This window comes from Centroberyx affinis, unplaced genomic scaffold (genome assembly GCF_046629955.1).
Source record: "Centroberyx affinis isolate AG114_WGS23_722 - 3 ecotype Tasmania unplaced genomic scaffold, CSIRO-AGI_Caff_v1 ptg006177l_1, whole genome shotgun sequence".
NCBI lineage: Eukaryota > Metazoa > Chordata > Actinopteri > Beryciformes > Berycidae > Centroberyx > Centroberyx affinis.
This window is the reverse complement of record NW_027283136.1, coordinates 48,588-60,432: the sequence shown is the minus strand read 5'-3', so window position 1 is coordinate 60,432 and position 11,845 is coordinate 48,588. Positions and strand designations below refer to the sequence as shown.

Below are 11,845 nucleotides of genomic sequence, written 5' to 3'. Positions count from 1 at the left end.
TGACCAGTTCAGAATTAGAGATATTTTTATTGTACAATATGAAAAAGTCAATTTCCTATTTATTTAATTTGTAAAAAAAAAACGTATATTTTTAAATGAGAGACTGGCACTGCAATGCGATTTTACATTGTCATTTTTTTCAGTGTAATATTGAGAATGTGTACCATTACTATCAATTCCTTATCATTACTTTTCAGCAATGAAAATACAGTATATTCCAAGATAAAAGTGCCCTCTTCGAAAACAAATGCCTCATTCATAACACAGAAGTTACATTTTGTTTCATGTACCGTAGCGTTCTGATTGGAAAACCCATAAAGTTTTAAAACACCTACAGTTAAAACATAGCAGCTAAAAACAGAGCATTAAAGGTGCTGTGTGTAGCATTTTTAATCAATATATCATTACCAGATTCATTGTGATACCTTGTTATAATTATTGTAAACAAATGAGACCATGGTGGAGACGATTGGTAGCCTCTGTGTCACACTAGTGGTATTGTTAGTGCTAGTGTTTCTCAAAATTAAGACTACATTTCCCATAAATCCCCCAGCCCTCTTTCTGTTTTGTGCCACAAAGCAATCCAGTTCCCGCCAAATGACATGATGAAACAATGTAAAATACAGAGTAGAGGCCGCTAGAGGCTGCCAGTCTTTGCAGCGATGTTCTAATTTGTTAATGGTAATTATACTAATGTTTCAAAATTAATGTGTTAATGATTTATTTATGTAAAATGCTACATGTAGCACCTTTAACTGAATGTCTGTGAAGCAAGAAAAACAGTTGATTTTAGCCAAAAGAAACCCTCAATGGCTGCATGCAATATAAAAATATTGTCCCATTTTTCTTTTTTTTTTGTTCCTGCCCCTATGTCCGAGTACATTTGTTTACACGCTCAGGATATCACACGTATGACACAGTGTTCGTCGTACCATGCTGTAAAAACAACAGTTTCACTACATCCTACTCTTCACTCATGTAAACTGGCCTGAAAACAATTCCCGACTATCTAGAGGTGGGTGTTGTGAAGGGCGAGTGACAGACTCTCAGTTACGCGGTCGGAGGCGGGATCTTCTCTGTTCTCGGCCGGGTATTGGTCGGTTTGCTCCTCCTCGGGGGCGGGCTGTAGCCTGTTCCTGGCCAGGTATTGGCTGCAGGCGCAGAAGGTGTGGTAGAAGGAGGAGGAGAGGCCGGCGATGTCTGTGGAGATGTAGGGCAGAACCTCCGGAGACGCCTGGTTATAGTAACTGATCTGGAGTAAGACGTAAAGACGTTAGATTAGTGAACGGTATATTATCATAGATGAAATTCGCATGCTTTTTGGCTCCAGCTAGGGAGTGAAAAACCTGAGATATAATAGAGATATAACAGAGAACATATCCCCCCTAAAGAGTTAGCAGTCTTACCAGTGAGGTGTTGTTCCTGGTTTCCAGTATGGTAAATCCAGCACACAGCACCTCTCCTCTGTTAAATCCTTCGGTGGGTGGGTGGGTGGGTAGGGACACTGAACGCAGCGCAATGACGTACGGGTCACTGAGAGGGACAAAAAACACCAACAGTAAATGCTTTTTTCTCCACCCTTGAAAGGAACTGTCGGGACACTGCTGTATGCAAATGTATTTGCGGGTAACAATTTAGTTTTCTCAACATTTCACTCATCCAAACAACCTCTATTCCCAATGGGTTCGGTTCGACTATATTCAATGGACTTGAGCTTGAGACTTTCCAGCCAATCACTGTACTGACCCGCTGCCACACGGCCTCCTCCTGGAGGCCAACAGGATGAAGTCCTGGAGGGTCCTGGGCGAGGTTGGAGTCGCGCCCCCCTCGCGACTCACCGACGGGGTCTCCACGCGATACAGGAAGTCGTCATCGTCCACCGGTCGAATCAGCTCACATTTCCTGGTTTTGGAACATATAGCATAAGGGTCAGGAAATCGGTGGCTTTACAATATTCCTGTAATAATTCCAGTGCTAGGGAAAGAAATGGAATAGGAGCGAAGGAGAGAGAGAGAGGGGGAATTTATGGGAGGAGGGTAATGTGGAACTGTGAGTGGAACTGCATGTGTGTGATGGCATTACTGATAATGCGTGTCCCAGTTGGTTCGGTTGCGCAGCTCGGAAAGCAGACAGAAGGCTCTGTGGGCGGGAACATCCACCTCTGATTCCACCCGGATGCTCAACGTGGACTTCTGCTCCAGGGTGTAAAGACTGACCTGGGGACGTGCGAGGAGTTGCATTCAAAGTCAAACGCAACACGGTCTTCACCTTCAGGATAAAAAAACGACTAGATACCTATGATTGGATGAGTTTTACAGATAGAATGAAAAAGAAGTAAATTTGTCATTCCAAGAGTAGGGCAGCAGATACCTTGTCTTTCTCAGAGCTGAGGAGCCAGTTCTTTTTAGCAGCCAGCATCTTCAGAGCTGAGATGTTGTTATAGCTGAGATACACCTGGAAAACACACGTACAGTATGTCCAACATGTACACATGCATTAGTACACAAAACACACACACACACATGCAAACATCCATGCTGGTATCACCACATTTGTGAGACAGCACCATTGATTTACAGTAATTCCCTAAGCCTCACCCTAACCAGAACCTAATAACTCTTTCATAGTTGTGAACACACATACAGCATGTTATAGACTTGCTCAAGGGCACATAAGCAGTGTTTACAGGAGGATCTATGGGAGGAGAGTAACATTAACCGACGACCTTTCACTCACAATCACTTCTTTAACTTGAAAGCCTACCGCCGCTCCCACAAATATTCAACAGCCACAGTAATGAATCACTACATACATCGACCTTTGACCTTGGTAGTGTTATTTGTAGTAATTAGACTGGCTGGATTGATTCATCCAAAGCTATAGGGCTCTGTTGAGCCTTGTTCTCAGCAGTGATTTCCATGTCTAAACAAAGGGGTTGATAGAGCTGGTGTTAGTTAAAGAGTCAGTATCTCATTTTATGGTCTCAGATAAGTGAATTTAATCTTCGCCTGGGGAGCAAGGCTACATAAAAACATACTAACAATGGTTAGTATTGGTTAAAAACAATGTTTTTTAATGTTATTTTCATTCAAAAACACATCAGTGCTATAGGATAAAGCTAATTAAATACCAGTAGTATTATCAAGTAAAGTACTAAGCCATCATATTCTATCATGAATCATTTGTAAACCTTGTCACCTCACCTGGTTCCTGGGGTCGCAGGGGACAGACAGAGGGACCTCAGTCTGCTTGCAGGAAATTATGTATTTTCTGAAAAAAAAAAAAAAAAAAAAAAAAGAATGATTAGTTAATGAACATTTCGCTGCTGTCATGGGAAACCCTTGTACCTCCAATTTTGGTGATTTTTCAGGTTTTAATCACAATTGAGGGATTTCATGGTTTTCCCAGGAGAGAGCTACCAGACACCAGGTGTTTAGAACAACAAATGGAAAAGCAATCAAAAATAAAGAGTAGCAAAACTATATAGAAAATGTTGGATTATTACTTTAATTTGATTGTATACTATTTTAAGGGATTTCAGATGAACAGGTTAAAAGAATGAAAGACCCATTTAGTTCCTTGTCCCCCTATTTTAGAATATGTGCATTTCACAAGAGCAGACAGTTTGTCTACCTGTCCAATCTGATCTTCTTCCTGGCTATGGCCTCTTCAAACCTCCTCCTCCCTTCCTGTATAAGAGAGAGAGACATGTTAGTGCTAGTGTTTCTCAAAATTAAGACCAGATTCCCCATAAACCCTGGTCCTTCTGTCACAAAGAGGATGTTGTCGCTCGTCGCTTCTTCAGTCAAAGGTTTTCTCTGTCTTTACTGAAGAGGATAAACATGTTGGAAGTGATATATCTGACCTGGTGGCTCACAATATAAAATGCAGAGTAGAGATGTTAAAATGACACACATTGCCCCTTTAAGGTTGCGATTCAAACATGGGATACTGTGATATTAGCTCTATTCCTGGTGGGTTGTTTGGACATGTATACGCACCATAATCCTACTAAACCAGTTCTTCAGAGTTTTTTATGGGTTGTGACATTTACCCCCATCATTATTCCCAGTCGTTGAGTTATTCAATGTTTATAGCTATGATCTTTGTTCACACCGAGCCTTCACACCTCTCCAGTCTCAGGACAGGAAAACTTGTGGGAGAGGTTACACAGGGCAACATAAATATCATGGAGCAATATGACTGCAGTTTCTAACAGTTGGTAAATGATTAGCCAAGTAGGTTTTTGGGTGAGGTGGTCACTGACAAATCCATTCAGCAATCACAATATACACATATGCATGAAAACAGTAATAGTAACAGCATATTTTTTTTACCACTACTCATCCTTTTTCATCTAGTGACCCCCATTTTACAGCCATAAGCATACAGAATGGTGAAATTTGACTCTAAATGGTGGATTTTTGCTTTACATTTTTCAGGCTATATTACTGATTATAATATATATCATACTTCATATACAGGTTATATTCCTTATTTCTCAAGAAACAGACATTCATATCAAAGATTAAAGATTGAACATGATAGTAAAGTTCAATATTAGAAATTAAGGATGGGACGATATATCGAAAATTCAGTATATCGCAATACAAATAAGTGACAATACGTATCGTCGGGCAGAAAAATGTATCGTTATTATATTAGCTGCATTTTATTCTTCTGTATTAATCACAAATGAGAAAAATCACACTCTATCAGCTGGGTTGAAGGGAATCAATTGGCTGTCAATATACTGTATAGGGGTTCAGTTAGTAGTCATTATTATTGCTCTTTGGTGTCAGCTAATGTAGACCATATGACATACTGTCTGAAGGCTATTGGCCGACTCACCAGGGCTTCGGGTCGTATCCGTGGCAACGTGCACGGCGTTCCGTGGTCGTCCAGCACCTCGAAGGTCATGAAGGCGGAGTTTATGTGTCGGTTAGGCCCGTCCCCCTGGTAGGCCTCCGCACGCACCCCCACCTCCATACTGCAACACACACACACACACACACACACACACATATTACTATTTTGCTGCTATAGCGACCCAGTTTCCCCACTGGGATCAATCAGGTTTTATCCTATCTCATGTTATCTTATCTTCTGTATGTTTATAGCTGTTCTTGGAGGTATTATCATGCTTGGTACCTGTTTTTGAAGGCGTTGTTGACTATGGCCCTCAGCAGCAGCCTGTCTCCAACCTGAGACGGCCCTCTGAAGGTGAACATGTCGATGGTCCGAAGAGTGGGGTGAGCCTGACACAGACGGCTTGAGAGAGAGAGAGAGAGAGAGAGAGATGCAGATAGATGTGTGTGTTATTCCAGCGAAGGCATTCACTTTCTACATGCAAGTGTGTATGTATGACTGTGTGTGTGTGTGACATACCTGGCAGCGATAGTCGCCACATTCACCATCCAGGCCATGATCTGCCCACCAAATGTATTCACCTGGTGTTTGGGCAGGGAGATACAGTCTGATAAAAACCAACTCACCCCACAATACTATATCAAACGGAAGAAAATAGTCCCTGACATACTCTTGAAATGATTAGGCATCGTACCTAATTTGTACTGCAGTTAAATGACAGAAAATCACAATACTGTATCCTATTGTCCAAGTATTTTAAGTATAATAGTACCAAGTATATATAATAAATAGATTGATAAATAGATGACCTGATGGTTAGCATGGGGGGGCAGAACCAGTTCAACACTCTCCACCTTGGTCTTCTCTGCTGCCACCGCATTGTCTACTGCCAAGCTGTCAGCTGGCACACACACACACACACACACACACACACACACATTCTGAATTGAATGCAGGCTTTTTAAAAAGCAAGCCACTGCAGTTCTTCGTCAGTCAAACAACAAGAGGGATTGAGAGCCTAAGTCTATGTACTGGATGACCCCATGTTATATACCCCACTGCAACCCTATCATATATTGACAGGGTTGCAGTGTTACCAACAATTATAGAATATAGTAGCATCAAAATGTATGGTAATTACTACTTACTAAATTGTAAATAATGTCACATAATAGGGTAATATTGTTGTGTCGGGGCAGTGTGTGTCAGACATACCCTGCTGGAAGGACCTATCAGAGAGCAGATCCTTGATGATGTCATCGTGCACCATCCTCACCCGCCGTCTCTCGGCCGCCACGCTGTATTCAACCTGCTCTGCCTGAGTGTGAGGAGGGCTGGGCTTTAACAGGACCTGCACACACACACACACACACACACACACACACAGACTGTTCAATAACAGCTTAAATGACACGGTTTGAATCTGTTTGTACGTTCAGTTTCAGTTGCCCCACATACTGCATGTACACACACATACACGATCCCTATGGAAAGCCAAAAGGGTCACAATTTGCCTTTCTTTCATCACTGTACTAAGGTTAATACATTTGTCAAATCAACGCCCACAGGCAGGTGATGCTCTGGTGCGCTGTGTAACATTAATTCTGCACCGGGCATTAGTTTACCACCGCCACACAGAAGGTCCTTTCAAATTTCTAGCACATTTGTATATGATTTCCCTATAGCGCAATATGCATACATTTGTTTTGTACTGCAAACACAATGACTTCACTTCTGTCATGTTGAGAATCAGAAGAACGAAGCTGTGGACATCAAATGTCTTTATGTTTCACAATTTTATATGAAACAGTCCATGATAAACAAAACTGTGAAGGTTACGAATAGGAATGGGACGATATGCTTATCTCAGGATATGATTCAATATGCGATATGGGGTTCACGATACGATATAACCATGATATGGTGTGATAAATAAACAACAAAGTCTGACTGTGCAAAATTCTGTTTATTTCTGATACACAAATCTTTCTAGCGATGGCATTGGCTGCTAGAATGTAAACAACAATTTAAAAATGTCATTACAAAGTGACAATAATATAATGTGGATGGAGAGATTGTGAAATTGTAATGGTCAAGCTGTCTCATTTGTGATTACTACAGCAGAATAACATGGAGCTAATATCATGATTCATTTTCACTGAGGTGATATGAACTTGATTGCTGTGATAACTGAGGTCATTTTGCTTTACAGGGAAGGTGCTGTGGACAGTAGATGCAAATACGAAACCCATCCAAATACAGACAGCGGCTGCAAGCACAAATTCACTTAATACTGGGTGTTCATTTTACAGGGTCTAACTTCAGGTGTTTTTTGTACTGATTCATATGGTGAAGGAAGACGGGTGAATTGTGACCCTTTTGGCTTTCCATACACCACACACGCCTACCTTGTTTCCGGTGTGTGTGCGCTGGGTGACAAAGGTGGCGTAGGCGTGACAAACCCTCCAGTGGCGGTCGGAGAACAAGTCCTCACAGCTCACCACTATGCCCACCTGGTGTAACACATTAGAATACACAGGTGTTATATAGATATAATGCAATACTGTTATGACAGTCCAGTATTCTGTGTCTTAGGCATGGTATAATTATTACATTTACAGTTATAAAGAGTTAAATGAAGAGTTTCATTCCAACATGTGATATCCACCTTTCGAAAACTGATGTCTACTCTCACAAAATTGAGTTGCTGGCATGTAAACCACATTAAAGGTCACTAATATAGTTAGGAATATTAAAAATAGTTATGCAGAATTATCTATTTTAATGTGTATTGTAATAGTAGTACTGTAACTTATTCCAAATCAAACTTATTTATGAAGTGACTTAGCATGAAACAAGTTTGCTATAAATTGCCTTGCAAGCAAAAAAGGATATAAACATGTATATAAAAACCACTGTGTGTGTGTATGTGTGTGTGTGACATAATAGTGATATAATGTAAGAATATGGTAGGAATAGCTCTAACCTCCATACTGGTGTTGAAGGCTCTGTTGACCTTTGCCTTGATATTCACCACCTGACCCACACTAGAGAGAGAGAGACATAGAGGAAGAATGAGCATATTCACTGGCATTAAGGAACACACACACACACACACACACACACACACACAGCGACACACTCAGACCACACCACCCACATACACACCCGCTGACCTGATGGTGTGTTCAAAGTGGATGTCGTCCATAGAGGCCGTGACGCAGGAACTCCCAGCATGCCTCTCAGCTGCCGACAGGAAACAGAGATATGTCACTTCCTGTCTGGGTAGACAGTGGTTACGACATACATGGGACACACACACACACACACAAACACAAACAACCGCCCTCATAAACACACACATACCAGGGATGGGACGATATATTGAAAGCCAATAGGACGATACGTATCGTGAGGCCGAAAAATGAATCGGGATATTAGCTCCATTTAATTCACACATAGTCTCACACACACACACACACACACACACACACATACACACACGTTACCGGAGAGGCAGGCGGTGGAGTCGATCCACTTGAGCAGCTGTCCCACACTGAGCTCCTGCCGGTGGTTGCTGTGGCAGGGCATCACGATCTGACTCATCTTCACCTCTGTCGGGTTGGTGCTCTCCTCCTCCTCCTCCTCCTCTTCCTCCAGATCGTCCTGAGGTCGGAAACTCATCTTTTAAAGCTGAGGGGAGAAGGCACACGGATGATTTTTCATTTTTGTATATGAAGGTAGTGGACAAAATGGCAATGAAACTGAGCGTGTTGTAAGCTCTTCTTTCAAAAATTCCCAGTCGTTTTTTCCACTTTGTTGTGCTGTTCATGTATTAACACTCATAATTACAATATTTCCCACAGCACTTGAAGGCAGCATGACACCAGGTTCAGCCTAAATCCACAACAAAATTGCACAACATACCACAGGCTTTTAAGTGGTACTCAGTAAATAAAGTGCATTATTTGATAAAATAGCGATGGCAGGCACTTTCTCTCGCTAAACTGTGAACATTTATTTTGGGAGGCAATTTGGGAATCAATATGGCAGCATCAACAGAGCAGTACCTAGGGTGATATTACAAGCATATAGGCATATGTTTTGCTTCATACCTGAAGATTGGGAGAATGTCATGTGATTTCTGTCTTGGGGTGGATTTTCCTTTTCAAGGTTGTGTCCTTTTTCACCAGAAACATTTTCCGTTACGTTCCTAAGAACTTAGAGTGACTCAGCTGGGTAGTTGGTGTACACAGGGTGTGTATACACTAGTAAGCATGCAGTATTTGTATTACCTACCTAGTCTAGCTTGTAGTATGCTGGGATGTGGGAAGGATTTCTCAACTCGGTGTACCTGATCAAAGTTGACACCACATTCTCCAGATTAATTGGGGCACCAACTCTTCCTGTAACCTAAACTGTGATAAACAATGTCCCAGTCACATCCATGACACATCTGGTCAGTATGAAGTCTGTACATGAGGGTTACACTCACAGCCAGTGATGGCGACATAGCATATTGCTACAGTTTCCTGTATCTTAATTCTCTCTCAATTCAGCATTTTTTTCCCCTTCAAATTGAAAAACTGAAGAACTTGACACAAGCTAGTTGTCATGTCCAGCTATCAGCACTAGCAAATAATCATAATAATATTCTTATAGGGACTTACAGTGTGTCTGTGATACTCAATAATGTATTTATAGTGACCTTATTATACTTTATGGTATTTCTTTTATCTCCTATGGTATTACTATGATATTCCTATAGGGACTTATCCTTTAGTTGTTACATTTGTGTAGTATCCTTCTATAATGAATGTCCCCTAATTTGCATATGAATTGAAATACAGACCAGAGCGTTCAAAAACTGTGTCAGGAACTAAACGTAGGGCTGAAAAGATTTAAAATGGCTCCCCAAGTTATTCAGGAGAGAATGGTATCAAATGTGTCTGCATGTAACTACAGTTTATACACCGCCTTCCCCCAATTCCCTGCAATGTAGTCCGAGTAATCATATCCCGGACGCATCCAATTCTCTTGTATGGAGAGAACACAATGACACACCATTCAAAAATACGGCAGTTTAAAGTTTCATTGGTTATTAGCAAATGTTTATACCTGGTATAACACGACTTTGGGACTTTTATGAATCAATAGAAGCAACTTTTCATTTCGGCATGCATCCAATACACCAAGCATCACTCATTTCAGTAAAATGTCAACTTTTAAAACTGGTTCGCCTGTTATTTCTACTATCTCCTTCAACCAAAATACACCGTGTGAGCAGTGCAAGCAATTCTGGAAGTTAATATTTTATTGAATTTAAGTGCTGCTTGGTCAATCGCTGGTATGCCGAATTTACGAGAACATTCTAACGATTCGTAAAATATCTTAAGTCTTCGTCTATTATGTATGAATGCAGAGTTTTTTGCCGATACTCTGCAGCAACATCTTCTTGAGAGATTTTTGAAGGGAGTTTGGTGTGTGCCTCTCACCCATACACGAGAGAACGGAACCTGCCATGTAAAACACTGCGGTCTGGAGTATTTGTCACCTAAAAGCTTAAATAGTAAAATTTCCACAATATTTTTTTTCTCAACGTGAAAGTAACTTACAGTCCACCAAAAGGTTTGAGTTGCGAGGGAAAATACGCTGAAAATAAAGTTTGCCCACTGCAGGTCTGAGCAAACTAGCTAAACTTTACTCCCAAATGGTTCAAACGAGGACAAAAAATCTGGAGGCTATATACGATAAATACTGTCAGACAGATAACCAACAGAAACGTAAAGATACCTCTTCTAGACACATATTATAATTATCATTGTTTAACCTTTGAAAGTGCCACAAGTAATGGCCATAACATATCAACAACTTCATAATGCAGACAGCTGCTTGAAAATGCAGGCTAAGCGACTACCTCTGTAACCTCTACCGGATTAAAATCAAAGTTGGTTTTGTTAATATCTAGCATAACTCTACAGCTTTTTACCACTGGAAATATCAGTATTTACTTACCTGACTAGCAAAAAGTGGTGTCAAGTCAGACAGAATATACAATAGGCTTTCCTTTAAGACCTTTCAAAATAAAAGTCTTATTGACTAATGTGTTGCAATGTCCATATTGGTTTATTACGCCGCGGCCGAGCCATAGTTTTGGGCGTTGTCACTCCAAAAAAAACTTTTACATTAATCATTACTTGTTTCTCAGTTGTACTGGGTTTGTCATCAAAGCAGAAGCAATACTTCCACCCAGAGAAAGTCAACTTTTACACCACTTTTTCATCTAAACCAACCAACCCAATGTGCGAGGACTTATTAGAAATGAAAAATACGAAGAGTCAAACACCAGACGTCTACTACCTTGCAAAGGTCAAATTTAAGCTGTATTATACTGAATCCAACAACAACAAAGCTGATAATACTTATAAAAACAATTACAAATATATATATATATATATATTTAATCTTATTCTGAAGGCAGACTCACCTTACTTCCTGTATTTTTCTGTATCTCTGGCAATTGACGCAGGTTACTACACAGTACAGCCTGCAATCTAGAAAACTAAAAGCCTTACAACTAACCCAAGTATTTTGACTTACCTCTGCAGCCTGTTTTATGCTTTGGATTTCTTCAGGTGCTTCTGGTTCTGTGTCTGTGTGGTGTGTGTGTGTGTTTGGACTGTGTGTATGTGTTTTGACCGTGAGTTTCATGCTGGCCACGCCTGTCAGACTGTATTTAAGGGTGTGGACTGGCTCCTACATCTAGACTGTGTTAGTGTTTTTCATGCCTGGCATGGTCTACCTTGACAGAAAAAATATGCTGACATGCAAGTATGTATATAAGCTCATCAAATGGGGGTCTGTGGCCCTAATGTGGACTAAATTAGGGGTCTTTGATATGAAAAAGGTTGAGAATCACTGCGCTAGAACCCCTCCCCGATTCCCCTCCTGTAAGACATAAAAAGTTCAAACACAC

The 11,845-nt window shown here is 40.8% G+C and overlaps 1 protein-coding gene across 1 annotated transcript; it reads right to left on the bottom strand.

Moving 5' to 3' along the window:
• Positions 1 to 4: 4 nt before the first annotated feature.
• On the bottom strand, positions 5 to 11,554 carry acot11a (acyl-CoA thioesterase 11a). Its single transcript, XM_071512224.1, has 18 exons — positions 11,470 to 11,554; positions 9,169 to 9,287; positions 8,379 to 8,562; positions 8,046 to 8,115; positions 7,856 to 7,916; positions 7,278 to 7,382; positions 6,085 to 6,220; positions 5,679 to 5,770; positions 5,389 to 5,450; positions 5,152 to 5,271; positions 4,852 to 4,990; positions 3,634 to 3,689; positions 3,204 to 3,270; positions 2,371 to 2,454; positions 2,083 to 2,216; positions 1,747 to 1,902; positions 1,407 to 1,533; positions 5 to 1,252 (listed from the first exon to the last, which is right to left on the bottom strand). Exons 3-18 carry the CDS (start codon positions 8,551 to 8,553, stop codon positions 1,010 to 1,012), a joined length of 1,827 nt encoding a protein of 608 aa, XP_071368325.1. The 5' UTR covers positions 8,554 to 8,562; positions 9,169 to 9,287; positions 11,470 to 11,554; the 3' UTR covers positions 5 to 1,009.
• Between the last annotated feature and the right edge of the window lie 291 nt (positions 11,555 to 11,845).

Bases quoted from the DNA above. Each gene is read 5' to 3' on its own strand.
- acot11a (XM_071512224.1), bottom strand. From the start codon at position 8,553: ATGAGTTTCCGACCTCAGGACGATCTGGAGGAAGAGGAGGAGGAGGAG. The intron at 7,917-8,045 runs GTCAGCGGGTGT...CTCTCTCTCTAG, and splicing joins CACTTTGAACACACCATCAG to TGTGGGTCAGGTGGTGAATA. The intron at 5,771-6,084 runs GTATGTCTGACA...TGTGTGTGCCAG, and splicing joins TGATAGGTCCTTCCAGCAGG to CTGACAGCTTGGCAGTAGAC.